The sequence below is a fragment of the Rhineura floridana genome, chromosome 8 (genome assembly GCF_030035675.1).
Source record: "Rhineura floridana isolate rRhiFlo1 chromosome 8, rRhiFlo1.hap2, whole genome shotgun sequence".
Taxonomy (NCBI): Eukaryota; Metazoa; Chordata; class Lepidosauria; order Squamata; family Rhineuridae; genus Rhineura; species Rhineura floridana.
Window position 1 is genome coordinate 32368661 of NC_084487.1, and position 19578 is coordinate 32388238.

Genomic DNA, 19578 nt, shown 5'->3' on the forward strand with positions numbered 1-19578 from the left:
CCAACAGGCCAATTAATATCCCAAAGCCAGCGACAATAGCAATGCAAACACCTTCCATCAGCAGCTCCTTTATGGAGCCTGCTGGGGCAGGAGGGTAGGAAATGGCAGGTGGCAAACACATTGGCCTGGGTTGCAAATCCCAGTACGCCAAACTGTGGCTGACCCGGACCATGCAAACATCCTGGCTCCCAGAGAAGAGCTTAAACCTGCTTTGCTCCTCTTAGCAAGATACAGCAGCTAAGCCAAAGCTTGGCTTATCATGTTGTCTGAAACTGGGATTGTGGTTCAGGTGTTTCCTCCTTAACCATGATCTGTATCCAAGGTTTGTCCCAGAGCTTGGAAGTAACTAGTTACTTCCAAGCAACGACTTACTTGTAATTTATTACTTTTTTGAGTAACGAGTGGGTAACTTCATTACATTTTGCTGGTAACAGAACGAGTAGTAACTTCATTACTTTTGAGGAGTAATTGTAATGTTTCCAGCATTACTTTTGCACATTACTTGGGGGGGGAGCAGGGGAAGTCTTCTGCTCCTCTGATTTGTGAATAAAAACCATGTGCTTCAAATTGGGCTTCTGTGCAGCATTGTTCTTCCTTCATGCTCTATGGGTACTTAGGAGGCAACGAGGGAGGAGGTGGAGAGAAGACGGCGTGGAGAAAACAATTGTTTAAAAATTGACAGGAGTGGAAGGAGAAAAGAGCTGGAGGCAATATATATGTACAAAAAATATGTGTGTTGGGGTATCATCATTGCTGGGGGTGGGGTGAGGGGATGTGAGATTCTGTTATGCCATTCTGTTAATCCTATGGATAAAAAAACTATTCTACTACCCTCTGTGAGAGCGTGCTTATTTTTAATGTTGTTTTAGGCTACTTAGATGTGCAGCAGCCAAGGCCAGCACCTTGTAGGCAATTTTTTTAAAAAAGTAACTAAAATGTAATTGTAGCAATTACTTTTGAGTAAAAGTAAAGTAATCAGTTACTTTCAGAGCAATTGTAATTGTAACGGTAATTACTACTTTTGGGGGGTCATGTAACTGTAATTTATTACTTTTTAAAAGTAATCTTCCAAGCTCTGGTTTGTCCTATGGTTACAGATTGTGGCTAAGAAGAGGAGACCTTACCCATGATCCTGGGTTCAAATGGCACACTTAGCTAAACGTAAGCTTAGCTGCCACACTGCATTGAGTGAAAGGGACCTGGGAGAAACAAAAGCAAATGTGAGTGCCTCTCTGGAAGCCGGCATGTTTGCACAGTCCTTATAAGCCATAGTTTACTTGCTGTGACTTGTGAACGAGGCCAGTCTCTCTCCCCTCCTGATCAATTCCTTTCTTTTTTAGATGCTGATATATCTTAAAAGTACCAAAAAAACAAACAAACCAGCAATTCTATAAAGAGGAAAAATAAGGCGCTTTTGAAAAATAGCATCTCAGATGCATGGGGCCTAGTATCTTCCTGTTCCCCTATTTTGCTGTGTTTTAAAATACAAATTTCAGAGGCTAGAAACCCCCCTGTCTCCAGGCCATGCCGTTCATTGCTCCAAAAGTTACACTTCCAAATTTCAAGGGCTTTGTATCTTGTTGCTGATGTCATCAGTTCCTTACATTGGTTTTGTTTTTGTTTGTTATTTTGGAGAATAGTTCTGTGAATTTATGACTCTGTGGGTGGGGGAAGAAGGCTGAAAGGGGGATATGGGGGAGATGAAGAGGAGGGACCTTCTCTCTCACTCTCTTCTCTAGCACGTTCCTTTTAAGCTGTTATGTTTTGTTTTATTGGCCATCAGTACAATGACCCAGTTAACTGCAGCATCTCAGCAAGCTCCCTCCCCCACATTTCCTTTATCCTGTCAGGACTCACGCTCTCAGATTTCCCTTCCCTAGTGCAGGGTGAACAGTGCTTCTCAGTGCTGCATTCCTTTAGAAAGGGGGGAAATACCATCCCTTTGGCCATAGCAGCAGACAGCTGGTTGTTTCTAAGAGCACCAGTGTTTCACCTCCTTTTCCAAAATTACCTTGGTTCATCTGTGATGTTGTAATAGTGAATGAAAATGAAAATGTTTAAAAGTGTCCTTTTGTCTTCTGGTAATGAATGGTAGCTTTTGTTTGTTTTTAAATTGTAAGCTTTCTCAAAGAAGCACTAATATTATTAGGTAGTACATGGACTTCCTAAAATCTTTATTGGTGAAAAAGGTGTTTAGTCAAATTCTTTAATCAATTTACAATTCTACCATTAAGTCTTTTAATGACTTTCTTGTTGTGGCCAAGGGTCTTGTGAACTAATGGCAATTTTTAGGAAACACTTTTCAGCAGCTGTCTTGCTGACAGGGATCTCCTGCCCTTTTGGGCCAGGGGGCACACTTGGAAATCTAAGAAACTGTAGGCACCACAAAATACCCCTTTCACATAATAATAAGTGATGTTCAACAGGCAAAACAAGAGGCAGGAAGACGCTGACCTGCTTTACTTTTGACTGTTGCTGCATGTGATTTTTTTCTGCTCTGCTGATCTGTCTGCCCACCCTGTTTCTGGTTGCTTTGCCAGCTAGAAGGCTGTTGCTGATTCCAGAGGAGGAAGAGAGTGGAAAAGGCTTCAGCTTATTGACTTGACTCCCAGCCCACAGACTTCATAAGCGGTCCACTGAAATGTGGTGGTCCTCTGCCGGTGAACCAGCCTCAGAGGATCGCCATCAAAGGGAATTATCTCTTTGGATTGAGAGTCTGGGTTGTAATTTTTGTGAGTGTTGCGAAGTCACTTAATACCACTCAGTTTGAGAGACTGAACCAGTGTAGCATAAGTCCCTGCCTGTGTGAGAGGCAGGGAGGGAGTGGTTATGTTGCTGTTTATATAGAATTGTATTGCCCTAGATGGAGGTAGGTGAATGAGCTGGTTGTAAATTATGCCTGATGCTGCAGGTTTTGTTTGTTTGTTTGTTTAGAAAAACTAGATACAGTACTTCCTTTGTGGCAAATGGTTGGCTGGGGATCAGCTGTGTTATGGGTATGGGCAGTGGGAACGCTTGAGAGTGAAGTTTTTATGTGAAAGATTGCAAAAGATGTAGTTAGATGTTAACTGGGGCAGGGCAAGAGAGTGTGGATACAGCTTCTATTTAAGTTGCTAATAATGCTATATATGTGGAGTTTTACTTTATTTTTTGCATTTTTTTACCTTTAAGATAATACTTTGTTTTCCTGTTAATCATACTACTTTAAATGTGTATTTTGTAAAGTGGAGCAGGGGATGTTTTCCCAAGTCCATGTCTGTCTCCCGATATGTCTGATAATTGTGCCCTAAGGATTCCAATGAGTTATAATATGGCTTGTCTGAAGATATTGCATAAATAGCTGTTTTTGATTCAGTTCCTGTTGCACCCGGTAGTACAATTTTTACTCATCCTTCCTTTGTCATAGTTATTAACTCTGTCATTAAGTTTCTTTTGCAGAATTTCATATCTCCTGGCTGATCTGTTCCTTCACATTCAGTGTTATAAAAATTGACAAGCTTGAACTTAGTATACTCCTGACTTTCTCCATATTTTATAGATATCCCTAGTAATAAGGTTTGAATTTATAATTTCAAGGCCTTTCCTATTACTATGCCAGGTTTTTTTATCTTAGTAGATAAATACTTTTTTTCTATCTGTGTAACAGTTAAATTCTCAAACGATAGTCTCAAATGTCTCAATTATAGCCACATAGTAATAACGTTTTATATAAAGTGCTCCTTCCTTATAATGTTTTCTCCTTTAACCGTATTATTATCTTGACTTGTTTTATGTATTTAAGTGAACATGCAAAGCTACCTTATGCAGAATCAGACTATTGGTCCATCTAGCATGATGGTGTTGTCTTGAATTGGCTATTTAGATCTCAAGTGTCTCTGTCATATTTCTTTTCCAGCTTAAAATCTCATTGACACACATAGGACTAGCAGAACACTCCATTTGTATCATTCACATTCGGTTTCAGAAACATTTTGGTAACACTTTGAAGATATGCACTCTAATAATCTTGGCATTCTACTTTTTGATGTTTTTTTCCTTTTTTCTAAATCCTGAAAATATGTGTGTGTTGATTGTATACTTGATATTCTTATCCCTCTCTCGATTGATGCTTGTAAACATTTATTAAAATTATTTGTATAACTAACTAACCATCAGTATGTTGTGCTGCTGTAATGATCACAACAGAAATAAATAGTGTGTGTGCGCTTTTAGGATGGGGGAAACTTAAAACCTGCAGTTTAGTTCCACCAGGTGTCCTTACTAGTATTTATCTGATGACTCATATCTTGCTTTAGCTCAGTCCTATAATACTGACTTGTCCTACTGAGCTTTTTTACTATGTGTATGAAACACTTTGGGTGCTTATGGAGAACAATGTTTAGTAGTTAAAATACTGAGGAGGAGGATAAGATTTCTGGAGTGAATGCTGACCATTTAAATAAAACCATCTACAACGATAGAATGAGCTGCTGTGTTTTCAAATTGGAAGACCACTAGCATGTAAATGAATAGCTTCATTACTGAAAAAGACTCTTGGTATTTGTGGATTTTTGTATGTTATGCAGACGTGTTCTTTTCATTTAAGAATTTCTGTTTCTACTCCATCCTATTACCCTTAAAAAAATTCTTATATGGACTGGCTTAATTGAAAATGTAAGTGCAGAATTCCCACTTGAGATTTAAACAGACCTTTACCTGTATAATTTCCGTTGTTGTCAGATTTTAAAAAGGTAAAGGTGTCCCCGCACTTGTAGTGCGAGTTGTTTCCAACTCTTAGGGTGACGTCTTGTGACGTTTACTAGGCAGACCGTATATATGGGGTGGGATTGCCAGTTCCTTTCCCAGCCTTTCTTTACCCCCCAGCATATGCCGGGTACTCATTTTACCGACCACGGATGGATGGAAGGCTGAGTGGACCTCAACCCCTTTTACCGGAGATTCGACTTCCTCCTTCTGTTGGAATTGAACTCCGGCCGTGAGCAGAGCTTTCGGCTGCATTACCGCCACTTACCACTCTGCGCCACGGAGATTTTAGATGTATATAATTGCACAAACAGATTGCACGTCAGATTTTAGATGTATATAATTGCACAAACAGGAAAAGAGAGAGCTGCTTGCCCTGATAAGCCACATTTGATTTCTGAGAAACTTGGTACAATTTGATGTGCAGATTCCTGCCTAATGAAGTGTAGGCATTCATTTGGCCTCTCCAGTTCCCAAAATTCTGATTGTCCATTCTGATTGATGGCTACCTTTGGCAAATATTTCTAGTACAGAGCCAGCCTTTGACTTTTGATACTTCTTTTTGCCATAGCCTATCTTTTAAGGAAAAACACTGTATGGTTGACTTTTTTATTTTTTAAGTGGCTCCTGTGGAGTGCGGGGGCAGGAGTGTGAGGGTAGGAAGAAAGGAAGGAAAAGGGAACTGAAATAAGAAAAGAAGCCAAAGAGCGGCTGCTGGTAAAAGATGATTACAGCTCATTTCAAGGCCACTTCCTGCATGCCAATGATAGGACAGTAAACAAACGCCTCTTCGGAAGCACAGAAACAGGCAGGAACTAATGTGTGGAAGAGAAGGGTCACAGCAGGGTCTAACTGTTGCCTGGCAAGAGGAAGCTCCTGATCACGTGGCCCTGGGAATCTGGAGCCTGTTGTGCTTGTGAGAGTGTGCTGAGCGGCTTGCTGTTCTGAGGATATTTTCATCCTTCCTACTATCCACCCCACAGATAAGAGAGTGCCTTTCTTCTTCTGCCCTTCTCCCTCCATCTCCTCCTGGGTTGTTGGGTGACAGTATCAGTTGGCTTGCTTTGTCCCCTTCCATGTCCCTCCCAAGAATGGTTTGGCTTTCCTAAGGTCATTGTATTGGTGAGGGGCCTCCAGCTGGGACTTGACATCCTAATCTGTGCCAATTTATGTCCCATGAAAGTTAACCACAAGGCCATCAAAAGAGGCCAGACCCCTATCCTGCTGTTTCTCAGAGCTCTCCATGGTGATGTATGTCATTCCTTCTGCCCTTGCAGAGATCTCATTCCCCCACCCCCGGGCGTCTTCAGAAGATTTGTTACTTGGGCCTAAGTCTTGTTTCAGTGCTGAGCTCATGCCCAGAATACCAGAAGTAGCCATAAAGAAACACATGTTCTCTCAAAATGTCACTAGGAGGTCCAGTGCTAAGAGCTGCTGGAAATGCTGCCTTGTACATAGCAACCCTCTTGTCATATTGATTAAGGATTTAGAGCAGCCTTCCCCAGCCTGATGCCCTCCAGATATTTTGGGCTAAAGCTCCCAGCATGGCACATGGTCAAGGCTGATGAGAGTCCAAAACATCTGGAGGGCATCAGGTTGGGAAAGGCCATTTTAGAGACTGCAGAGATCGATAAGTTTAACTGACAATATCCAGTGGAGAAATGAGCAGTGACCCCCCTTCCCCATTACAATGATGAAAAAAGTGGCATGAAATCCTGTCACGCTAAGAAACATCTTCCTGTCATTTTCTTAATATTTCCAAAAATGTTGTAACCCACCACTACCACTGATGATACTTTCTCACACATGAATGCCAGGCAGTTTGGGAACTGCTTCCCTGTTGTGAGATCCTGTACTGCTGGAGAAAGTGTACACATGAATGAAGCACCCTTGTAGGTCTTGTCTTTCTCTCAGCAGAGTGTCTGTTGGATGAAGATCAATTAGATGGAAACAAATCATATGATTGAAGCTACTCCTTGCGAAGGACCATTCTTATTAGAAAAATGACTATTATAAGAGGATATAAGAGAGAATCTTATACCCTCCCCAACTAAGGTCACTACATGAGGAAGTGGCTCAAGCACCACCTATGTCCATAGAGGGGTTTGTCAGACATTGTGATAGAGGTTGAACAAAAGTGAAAAAGCTCAAGTCTGTTCTCTCAGCTTGGATAGCTTGTGTCCTTGAGTTGGTCATTCATTGTTTGCAAACGGCTCCATGGGTTTTGTTGTGTTCAAGGTGTTTGTTGTATCTTTTTGCAGTTTCCATTTCTTTCAGTGCAGTTTACAAGGAAAAAATTCCTGACAGATTGGGCCTTTAAATTTGTGAGAATAATCTGCACTGATCTTCTTCTGCTTGACAGAGTTGGTGCCGTGTAGTGTACTGGCTAAAAAGACGGAGCTGTGAATCAGGAAGTCCCTGCTTCAAATCTCGACACTAGCATGTAATCACAAGGTGAACTTAGGCAAGCCAGTGTTTTTGAGCCTCAGTCCCTGCCCCCCAATCTGTAATAATACCAATTTAAATTAGGGCCCATTATAAAGATTAGAAGTAGATAATGCACGTGAAGCACTTTGAATACTTGCAAATGTGCTACACAACTGCTAAGTTTTTGCTTTTGTTGTTACATTGACCCAACATTCAGGTAACTCGGTGGTAGAGCATCTATTTTCTATGCACAAACTCCCAGGTTCAAACCCTGACAGCTCCAGGTAGGGCTGGGAAAGACTGAAACCCTGTAGAACTGCTGCCAATCTGTGTAGACAGTGTTAAGCTATATGGACCATTGATCTGACTCTGTGTAAGGCAGCTTCCTATGTTCCTAGTCTCTTTTTTAAAAACTATTACTAACGTATGTAGATAGAAGTCCAAAAAGAAACACATTTGTACATCCCCCAAACTTCATTTCCTTCTCCTCTTCTTTTCTTCCTCCTCCCCCATCTTAAAAACGAGATTGCTATTCCTATTGTGTACACAAAAGTTGGAGGGACTGCTATCTGTACTGATTTTTCTGCCAGGCTCTCACCATGGCAGGGTTGCCTCTAACAAATTTGCTAAATGGACAGACTCCAGAGGCTTTGAGTTGTTTCCCCCTCCCTCACCTTCACAAAGTATTGTGCAAGAGACAATGCACTTTTTTCCTGCCGTAGAAAACTTTTTTTTTTTGCCCACTGGCTTTGTATAATGCCCTCTTGAGAAGTAATGAAAAAGCAGGGGATGGGAGAGGAGGGGGCTTCTTAAATTTATTTATTTATTTATTTATTTTATTATACTTGTATACCGCCCCGTAGCCGAAGCTCTCTGGGCTGTTTACAGTAACTAAAAACATTTAAACAAATACAATTTAAAACAGATCTTATAAAAACAATTTATAACACAGTTTAAAAATTTAAACAGTATAAAACACATGCTAAAATGCCTGGGAGAAGAGGAAAGTCCCAGAGGCCCAGAGCTGCTTTTCAAACCAAGGTAAATTCTCTTTTCTTTTCTTTGCATTGAATGTGGAACAGAAGTGCTCTCCACTGCAAGCAAAGAAAAAAGCAAAAGCCCCAGAAATCTCTCTGGAAAGACGAATGAACAATGACCTAAATGGCCCTTCCTTAGAAGGCCCTTTTTGGAGGCAATATTTATGCTTGCCCTGAACAGCCCTGTGGGTGATGTTCTGTTGTCCTCGGAATGCATATGTCTCCTTAGGAGTCTTTCTGCCTGATCAGTCTGCTGTGGGATTAAATGGATGCAAATTCCTACTAGTTGGTGTGTGATCACAGGAGGGATGTCTTTCCTCCATGTACCATTAGTGTTGCACTTTCAAACTGCAAGGTCTTTATATACATGGGCTGCATGCACACCATACATTTAAAGCACGTGGCTTCTCCACAAAAAGCCTGGGAACTGTAGTTTGCTCCTCACATAGCTGCAATTCTCAACACCCTTTACAAACTACATTTTCCAGGATTCTTGGAAATTCCAAGGATGTGCTTTAAATTTTTATTTATTTATTTATTTATTGCATTTGTATACCTCCCCATAGCCGAAGCTCTCTGGGCGGTTTACAACAATTGAAAACATTAAAAACAAATATACAAATTTAAAAACACATTTTTAAAAAGCAGTTTAAAACACATGCTAAAATGCCTGGGAGAAGAGAAAAGTCTTGACCTGGCGCCGAAAAGATAACAGTGTTGGCACCAGGCACACCTCGTGAGAAAGATCATTCCATAATTTGGTGGCCACCACTGAGAAGGCCCTCTCCCTTGTTGCCAGCCTCCTAGCTTCCCTCAGAGTAGGCACCCGGAGGAGGGCCTTTGCTGTTGAGCGGAGTGTACAGGTGGGTTCATGTTGGGAGAGGCGTTTCATCAGGTATTGTGGTCCTAAGCCATGTAAGGCTTTATAGGTTAAAACCAGCACCTTGAATCGAGCTCGGAACCATACAGGCAGCCAATGCAAGCGGGCCAGAATCGGTTTTATATATTTGAACCGTCTGGTCCCTGTTACCAATCTGGCTGCTGCATTTTGCACAAGCTGCAGCTTCCGAACCCTCTTCAAAGGCAGCCCCAATTAGAGCGCATTGCAGTAATCTTGGAGGTTACCAGAGCATGGACAACTGAAGCCAGGTTATCCCTGTCCAGATAGGGGCGTAGCTGGGCCACCAACTGAAGTTGGTAGAAGGCACTCTGTGCCACTGAGGCTACCTGAGCCTCAAATGACAGAGATGGTTCTAGGAGAACCCCCAAGCTATGAACCTGCTCCTTCAGGGGGAGTGCAACCCCATCCAGGACAGGTTGGACATCCACCATCCGGTCAGAAGAACACCCCACTAGCAGCATCTGAGTCTTGTCTGGATTGAGCCTGTCCTGGGTAGGGTTGTACTCCCTCTGAAGGAGCAGGCTCGTAGCTTGGGGGTTCTCCTAGAACCAGTCCATTGTCGCAGCCAGGCACCGGTTCAGCACATTGACAGCCTCACCTGAAGAAGATGAAAAGGAGAAATAGAGCGGCGTGTATGATGGCAACGCACTCCAAAGCTCCGGATGACCGCACCCAACTGTTTCATGTAGATGTTGAACAGCATGGGGGACAGAACTGACCCCTGCAGAACCCCATACTGGAGAATCCAGGGTGCCGAGCAATGTTCCCCAAGCATCACCTTCTGAAGCCGACCCGCCAAGTAGGAGCGGAACCACCACCATGCAGTCCCTCCCACTCCCAAATCAGCCAGTCTTCCCAGAAGGATACCATGGTCGATGGTATTGAAAGCCGCTGAGAGATCAAGTTGAATCAACACAGTCACACTCCCCTTGTCTCTCTCCTGACAGAGGTCATCATACAGGGCGACCAAGGCTGTTTCTGTGCCAAAACCAGGCCTGAAACCCAACTGATGTATGAAATGTATGGTGTGTACGCAGCCCTGGAGGGGAACTGCAATATTTCCGTCTGGCTTAGATAATTTGTTTGTGGACTGCCTATTCGCACCAAAGCCTTGAGCACCAAATGGTTGCAGTTTGTGCTGCAACTAGAGGCAAGCAGGGCGACATTCACTCTTGCTATTTTTCTGAACCTCTACAAAGTATTCAAAAGTTACTTTTAATGGTTTTGAGGCTGGTATTCTGCTACAGAGCTCATGTGAGCCAATGTGACATAGAGGTTAGATGGTTGGACTAGGGCTGTGTACACACAATACCTTTAAAGCACATGACTTCCCGCAAAGAATCCTGGGAATTCTAGTTTGTTATGGGTGTTGGGAATTGTTGCTCTGTGAGGGGTAAACTACAGTTCCTAGGAGTCTTTGGGGGAGTCATGTGCTTTAAATGTATGGTGTGTGTTCAGCCTTGTATGGGGGAGACCTGGGTTCAAAACTTTGCTCTGCCGTTAAGCTCACTGGGTCACTATTGGGCCAGTCATTCTGTCTTAGCCTAACTTCCCTCACAGGGATGTTGTGACAGTAAAGTGGGGAGTGGGATAGAACCAGGTATTCCACCTTGAGTTCCTTGGAGGAAAGGTGAATAGAAATGTCATAGTTGAGTTTAGCTTGCTTTGTGCTCTCCTGCTATGTAAGTCCTGCACTGAAGTAAATGTCTTGAGTTTTATATTCCTTCCTCGTGCTTGTGACATTTTGTATGAACACTTTTTAAAAAAAGGCATTTAGAAAAATCTTTGGATTTTTAAATCTGTGTGCTCCCTCTCCATGCTACTCCAAATTAAAGAAAAAAGTGGGGCAGCCAATTCAATTAAGATGCAGGCCTAGCATTTCGCCCCCCCCCTTTTCCCCTTCAGTACTCACCAGACCTAACAGCTAAAATGCACTTGTGGCACACAGTCAGTCATAAAGGCAGAAAGGCCCCTGGAGTAATATTTACTCTTGCAGTGGCTCTCTAAAAGATGCCAAAGCATTGCTGTGGTGCAAATACATATTACTGCTTGGAGCATTCCTTGGGGCTATGATATTTTAATGGGTTCATTTGGCAAGGCACGTTATGCAAGTGTTGGCAGGATATTGAAGAATATATAGACTCCTAGGGTAACGAGTCATGGATTCATATCCCTAGGAGAATAATATTGTTTTAGGGTTGCTACTTAAATTGTGGTGCTCACTCCCAAGTCCTCCTAGGTGGCCTTAGGAAGCTAAGTCTTGTAGGTGACTTTATGAAAAAATGTCATGAGCATGAATTGCTGGAGTCATCTTCAAACATAAGAAGCTGGCTTATTCTAGTCAGACCGTCAGTCCATCTAGCTCAGTATTGTCTACTATCTGGCAGTGGCTCGCCAGGCTTTTGGGCAGGAGTCTTTGTCAGCCCTTCCTGGAGATGCCGGTGGTTGAACGTGGGATCTTCTGCATGCAAAGCAGATGCTCTGAGCAAAGGCCCTTTCCTGGGTTTAACTCTTCCCCCCACCCACCCCAGGAACATAGGAAACCTGCCTTATACTAAATCAGATCATTGGTCCATCTGGCTCAGTTTTTGTCTATTCCATTTATGGGGAAACTGAGATTTTGACTACTCCAGGTATGACCCCTGAGATGTTTTTGGACTACAGCTCCCATCATCTCTGACAAATGGTCATGCTAGCTGAGGCTGGTGGGAGTTGGAGGTTTGTTCTTGGGTTATTGCTCATGGTTTGCCAGGAACAAACCTTGTCTACCTCTACCACTCATGGTTTGTTTTGGAAAGAAAGAAACCTTGAGTGCTGGTTTGCATGTAACACAAAGTCAGCAGCTTCTTGTTTGTTTCCTTTGGCACATGGCAGTAGCAAGAGCAAGGAGGGACTGAATTGGAAACTTTTGAGCAGCGTGTACCAGCATGCTGCTCATTCATCTTAAACGATATATACAAATTCACTGTGGTTTGATGTTACATGTGAACAAGGCCAAAGCTGCAACTGGTACAGAACGCGGCGGCGCGCCTCATTAAAGGCAGCCGCTGGCGAGATCATATCACTCCAGTGCTAAAAGAGTTGCACTGGTTACCAGTTGCTTACTGGGCCCAATTCAAGGTGTTGGTTTTGACCTTTAAATCCCTATACGGTTTCGGCCCAGTCTATCTAAAGGAGTGCCTCCAGCATCATCAGCTATGCCGCCCAACAAGATCAGCCTCGAAAGACCTTCTCTCCATCCCATCAGTCAAAACAGCCAAACTGGTGAGGACTAGAGAGAGGGCTTTTTCAGTTGTGGCCCCCACCCTGTGGAACTCCCTCCCAAATGATCTCCGCCATGCCCCTTCCATGATGAGTTTCCGCTGGGCCTTGAAGACCTGGCTCTTCAGGCAGGCTTTTGGGGTGGGCTAGATTTTATCTTCATTGTTTTTAGATTTTTAATGTCTAGGTATTGTATGCCATTTTTGTACGTCGCCCAGAGTGGCTGGACAGCCAGCCAGATGGGCGACTAATAAATTCAATAAATAAAAAAATGTGCTTTCCTCCAGCACAGAGTTTCTCAACTGGTGGGGTGTGCTCCCCTAGAGGGGCTTATGAAGATTTCAGGTGGCGCGTGAGTGTTTCCAAAAACATTATGCACAATATAAGTAAAATTTGATGCTCTAAAATTATAAGTACTTTGATACGTTTTTATTATTAAGCCCAACATTTTATTTACAATTAAGGCACAATATTTCAGTCCTTTTGAAAATTAAAATAATTAGGTGAGCCAGGTTTGATGGGGGGCATGGGATTTTTATGTTACTAAAAGGGTTTTAAAAGGTTGAGAAACACTGCCCTAGCGTATCTTAAACCTAAAGAACAAGTGTCTCCTTAGTTTTCAAAGGACAGCAGGATAAGGTTTTTTTTAAAACCCTGTTTTTATTATTGTATTTTATATTGTTGTGACCTGCCCTGGGACCTTCTGTTGAAGAATGGATAATATATTTATTTATTTATTATTGCTGAGTAAAATGAGCAGAGCACACAGCAGTCAAAGAACATCCTTCAGCAGTATGTAAAGAGAGAAGGGAAATAATTTTGGGCAGGAGCATAGAAACATTATAAGCATGTCACTATTTTTACCTGTCAGCGTTGGAATGTATGGCAAGCAGGCTTACTTTCTAAAGACATAGGTTTTAAATCTGCAAGCAGCAGATCTGTGAGACAACTTCAGAATACTATTACGTGGATAGTGTCATTATACAGTTCTGTCACTAGGTGCACTGGACTTAGTTGTATCTGGGTGGAAGGAGTTTCCTGTTGCTGTTCTCCTCTTGGAGAGACAGAGAGAGTCCCATTCACCCTGTCTTTGCACATTTGGCAGCATGTGAGACAGGGTTTTTATTCATATATCTTTATATGTGTATGGTCTGTGCTCATGATTGAGATCCCTGATCATGCAAACCAAGCCTATGCAAGCATAGCCTGGTCTCATTTTCTACTATACATGTGATGGGAGGGGCCAGTGGGTGCAATCCATTCCCTCTCCATGTGAGAATTATCAAGCAAATCTTTGCAGTCATGAGAGCTAGGAGCTTGTATAGTTGTGTACACATATCGATGACTCCACATGTACAAAGAGGAACAGACATTTCGTTCTTGAGCCGAGAATCACAGGTTTATATTCATTGCTGTATGAACAGCATTCTGCTTGTGGAATGGGACTTCCCTTCCTCTCCTGTTCCTGAGGGTTCCCAAAATATGCTCCAGAGAGTTCCCCAGCCCTCTGGAACAGACTTTGAGGGTGTGCGTGGGCCTGCAGGGTAGAGGGAAAGAGTGGGGAGTTCTGTTGTACAAGCAGAAGTCTGTTGCATGAACATAAAGTAGCACTAGATACAACCCATGGTGCACCATGTGGACAACTGGACCTTTGTAGTATGGGGAATTAGCTATGAGGTTAGGAGCCAGTGTTTGACTAATTGAATACATGGTTTATTACAGAATATGAAAGCTCAGTTTAATTACACAGACAGTATTTAGACTGGACCAGCAGCTATTTGGTTAAATCTGTAAAGCAAGGATGGCAAACCTGCTGCTCTCCAGATGTGGCCGATCCACACATCCCATCCGTTTCCACTGGCTATGCCTGCTATGCACCCTATGAACAGAGAACAGATGGCATACCAATAGAGTTGCTACAAGTTACTGAGATTGAATCTGTCCAAATTTTGACAAAAATTTGTCAACAAATATGGAAAATAAAACAACGGCCCACAGACTGGAAGCGTTCAATATACATTCCAATTCCAAAGAAAGGGGATCCCAGGGAATGCAGTAATTATCGAACTATTGCCTTAATATCCCATGAAAGTAAAGTAATCCTCAAGATTGTACAACGAAGGCTCTTACCATATATGGAGCAAGAAATGCCAGACGTCCAAGCTGGATTTAGAAAGGGAAGAGGTACCAGAGATCATATCGCAAACAAACGTTGATTGATTGATTGATTGCATTTATATACTGCCCCATAGCCGAAGCTCCCTGGGCGGTTTACAAAAATTAAGAACATGTTTATAGAACCTATAACAAAATAATCCATTCATACAAGGGAAGCAAAACTTTCATATTTCCACAGGGAACAATGGCATAAAGGACATCAGTTCATGAACTATTAATTGAGATATGCATATGTATAAATTTGATCATATTCATAATATTATCATCAATAATATTTTATTAGTTGCTTTCCTTGCAAAGCAATCCAAAGTGACTTATAACAATAAAATTAAAAGCAATTATAACGAACAAACCCATTATAAGAACAAACACAACCTAAACACACATCAAATCAGAGTGGAATGTCACAGGAATTAGACGGATAATGGAACAGACCAAGGAATTTCAGGGAAAAAATCACCCTGTGCTTTATAGGTTACGGCAAAACCTTTGATTGTGTAGATCACGAAAAACTATGGAATGCTTTTTTAAAAAAAGGGGGTGCCACAGCATCTAATTGTCCTGATGTACAACCTATACTCTGGAGAAGAGGCTACTGTAAAGACAGTGTATGGAGAAACAGATTGGTTCCCAATCAGAAAGGGTGTGAGACGGTTGTATTTTATCACCCTTTTTGTTTAATCTGTATACAGAACATATCATACGGAATTGGATCAGCAGGATTGGACCAAGATGAAGGAAGTTTGAAAATTTGAGGGAGAAATATCAATAATTTATGCAGACGATACCATACTATTAGCAGAAACTAGTAATGATTTGAAACAAATGCTGATGAAAGTTAAAGAGGAAAGCACAAACGCAGGTCTACAGCTGAACATCAAGACTAAAGTAATAACAACAGAAGATTTATGTAACTTTAAAGCTGACAACAAGGACATTGAACTTGTCAAGGATAATCAATACCTTGGCACAGTCATCAACCAAAATGGAGACAATAGTCGAGAAATCAGAAGAAGGCTAGGACTGGGGAGGGCAGCTATGAGAGAACTAGAAAAGGTCCTCAAATGCAAAGATGTATCACTGAACATTAAAGTCAGGATCATTCAGACCATGGTATTCCCATTCTCTATGTATGGATATGAAAGTTGGACAGTGAAAAAAGCGGATAAGAGAAAAATCAACTCAATTGAAGTGTGGTGTTGCAGGAAAGCTTTGCAGATACCATGGACTGCAAAAAAGACAAATAATTGGGGTCGCTGATTCATAGAGTCGCCATAAGTCCAAATCAGTTTGAAGGCACATAACAACAACAACGTCTGTTGGGGCTGATGGGAGTTGTAGTCCAGTAACATATGAAAGGCCACTGATTAGCTACTGCTGCTGTAAAGGATAGAGGAGACTGGGAGACAGAGAATGAAAATAGGGCACATACTGGTGCTATGAGAAGGCTGAAGAGAGGGCGGGAAAAGACTGCTACCAAATAAGGATGGTGATAACCACTAGAGCATGCAGAGAAGCCCAGTTGGGGTAGAAGGAGGGTTTAGGAGGTAAATAACACTTTGCCCAGAGACAGTGCAAGCAACTTGCTTAAGAGTTTGAAAAGGAGGATAGGGAGCAGAATTTATTTATTTATTACATTTATATTCCACCTTTCCTCCCATTTGTTCATGGTGGCATACATAGTTTGCCCCTTCTCCGTTGTATTCTCACAACAGCTCTGTAATGTAGATTAGGTTGAGAGATGGTTACCGGCGCAAGGTCACTTGGTGAGCTTTATGGCTGAGTGAGTGCTGTCCCAGGTCCTTGTCCGACACTCTAACCACTGTCAGAATGCAGATATTACCTGTTGCAGAGTGAAAGGAAGAAAGGGCTTCTTCTCCAAGAGTGCCAGGCCACCAGGTTTTGCAAATCTCCAGTAGGGGAACCTTGGCAATCAAAGCCCTTTGCAGTTCCCAGTACCCTTGAGAGCACTGCAAAGCTTTTTGGATGAAGGTTAGAGGAGAAACATGAGGCTGTACGTTCTTTTAGAACCCTAACTGTATAGTAAAGAACTGTAGGGAGGGGGGAAAGGTAGGAGGCTCAGCAAAGTTAACTAAGCTGGAATGACCAATTGAACTGATCAGTTAATCGTAGTTGTTTACTTCTCTTATAGATCTAAGGGAGGCTATTAGGTCCCAGCCAGGTGAGTCCTCATCAGAGGAAAACCTGGAGGCTCCAGTCTTGGACCCAGCCCTGGCTCAGGCTCCATCTGAGAGTGAGGGGCCAAGGTCCTATGATGAAGTCCAGAACAGTCTGTCTGCACCCAGGGCAAGTTCGGCCTCTGACATTGAAGCTGAACAGCCCCCAAGCCCAAGGGAGAGGCATCACCTCCAATGACAGATGGAGACCCAACCCATCTGGAGGAGTGCCTGACTACAGGACTGGACTTCTCTGGAGTAAAGGACTCCTTGGAAGTAAAGGTCTGGCTGCAGGTGATCAGTGGGAGTCAGCTGAGGTTTGGGGTGTGGATGAGCAGCTCCAGCATAAAAACCCTAATGCTAGGCTGGAAGGGCTGCTGGCACAATGTCTGTATTTCAGCTCTGTATCTGACCTGTCTAAAGATTGCCTTAGAACCTGTCTCTTGCCTTGCCCCTTACCTGTGTTGCTTACAGACTGCTTGTCTTCTGGCCCTGGACTGCTCTGACCCTAATTCCTGTCTAACCCTCTTAGTTTTGAGGTAGACTCGGGACTCTGACTTCAGGCTGACCCTGGATAGTGTCCTTGTGCTGCCATCACTTGTGTTTCTGCTGGGGAGTTTCTCACATCCTTAAGGAGGCCAGTGAGAACAGGACAGTTGCTTTTTCTTGATCAAAGGGGAAGAAGAGTGTGTAGATTATTAGTAGAGTCCAAGTTTTCCCACCATTAGTGATGAGTGCAAATGAGGTTTCATGTTCACATTTTGAGTGGAAGTTCCTAAACTTGATATGTGCTAATGTGCTTACTGCTGGTTGCTGTGCCTCAGACATGGAGGATTCCTTCGCCAGGGCTCTAGGAAGGTCTATTAGTGGGTATGCCTTGGATGGCTTCAGTGCGTTAGGGACCACACGAGGAGGACGGTATCTGCATATTCCCAAGTACTTATGCCTCTTTGCATAATGAGTGAGACTAGCTCCTGTTGTATGTGCCAAATGATGGTCTTGTTCTGGTTCCTAAGCAACAGCTTGGTTCACCTTCCTAGTCAGAATGAGGTTTCCTAGACTCAAGGTTCTGGGGCAGACTTAAAATGGCAGTGAGACTGAACTTGGTAAAACTTGCTTCTTTGTTTTTCCTCTTTTATTTGTTCTAAATCGGTGTTTCTCAACCTTTTAAACCCATGCCCCCTTTTAGCTAAAAAAAATCCCCCACGTGCCTCTCAAACTTAGCTCTTTTAATTATTTTACTTTACTTTTCAAAAGGATTGAAATATTGTGATTTTCAATTGTAAATAAAAGTTTGGGCTTAATCATAAAAACAAATGAAAGTATTGATATATCTTTTAAAAAATATTGGGTGGTATTTAACTTTAAAAGTTATACCAGCACAATGGGATTTCCCTCCTCCTCCCCCCACATGCACCATACAGTGTCCCCAATCTGCCTGGGAAGGTTGGGGGGAAACCCAGGACAGATTTAGGGGGTGCATACGGGGATAGGGTACATATTTTTTGGAAACACTCGTGCCCCTCCTGAGATCTTCATATAGCCCCTGGGGGGGTCACACCCCACCAGTTGAGAAACACTGTCATAAATGAAGCGTGATATTCTCAGGACACCAAATTCTGCATTACATACTAATCCCTACACTTGTATGCTGTGATTGCAGAATGCTCTTAGCCCTTTTGGTGAGACTTTGCACTGGCAGCAGCTCATAGAATCAAATACAGAGATCCAAATTCATCCAGAATGTAACTTGCCCCCTCATTGAATCATAATTCCCATTGTGGAGGGGGAATATATGTAGAAAGCCATAACAGTTAAAAGCTGTCTTTCTGTTTGTAGTCTAGGAGAGGAGAGGGGTTTTTGTTGCTTGTTAGGGTCATCAGCTGTGGGCTTTTAACTGTACTTTATGTGTTATGCTGATTTTTCCTCCTAGACAGACTGCGACCATGCCAGTTGCTGACACAATGACAGCTACCACAGTCACCAATGTGAGCGTCAAACCTAAGACCAGTGTTTGCAAAACTATTGAGAGGTGAGTATTTTCAATGCATCTTTTAAAGTGATTTCTAAGCAGGCTGGGAGAAGAAATGAAAATGTCTCATTGGTTTTGAATTGCGCTTCTAAAATGTGATCAGTTTTGGTAGTTTCCACTCCCTTCATAGCTTTTCTGAACAGGAGGCAAGTAGTGCAAGCCTATACACACTTACCTGGGAGTAAGTCTTATTGACTTAGGTCAGCAGTAGAGCATCTACTTCACACACAGAAGATCCCAGGTTCAAACTCTGGCATCTCTTGGTAGGGCTGGGAAAGGCTCCTATTTGAAGCCCTGGAGAGCCACTGCCGGTAAATATTGACCATAGCAAGTTAGATGGGCAAGTGGTCTGGCTATAAGGCAGCTTCCTGTGTTCCTGTGAACTCAGGCTCGCTTCAAACATGTATAGGAATGCCCTGTAAGCTGCAGTACTAAATGTTTGCTTGAAAGAAAGCTAGAGAGAGCTTTGTTTTGCAGAGTCACAGGTATATGGTAGGGGCATTATGTGCCTGCAGAGTGTGTGTGTGTGTGTGTATGTGTAACACCATCACACTGTTCACAGGTTTTTGGAAGGGTTCAGAACCCTGCAAAGTCTGTCTTGAGCAGAAAGAAATGAATGTGTACCCCACTGAAAGGGATGCCTCTGCTCATGAGCTTATAAAGCTGCTTTATAATCAGGCCATTGGTCTATCTAGGCCAGAACTGCCTACCGTATTCCCTCCTCATTGCATCACTTTCAACTCTTAGAGCCAACTCTTAGGCATGCTGTAGATTTTTTTGGGCATATATCTCTTTTCTTGTTTTGATACATTTATATAATAC

At 42.7% G+C, this 19578-nt stretch overlaps 1 protein-coding gene across 1 annotated transcript in view; it reads left to right on the forward strand.

The window, feature by feature from the left end:
* The first annotated feature begins 17299 nt into the window (after nt 1-17299).
* DENND2A (DENN domain containing 2A) overlaps nt 17300-19578 on the forward strand; it is a 49680-nt gene continuing 47401 nt past the window's right edge. The window contains exons 1-2 of the mRNA XM_061638788.1: nt 17300-17660; nt 18658-18756. Coding sequence (XP_061494772.1) covers nt 17455-17660; nt 18658-18756 — 305 coding nt within the window. The 5' untranslated portion in view covers nt 17300-17454. The remainder of the gene's footprint in view (nt 17661-18657; nt 18757-19578) is intronic.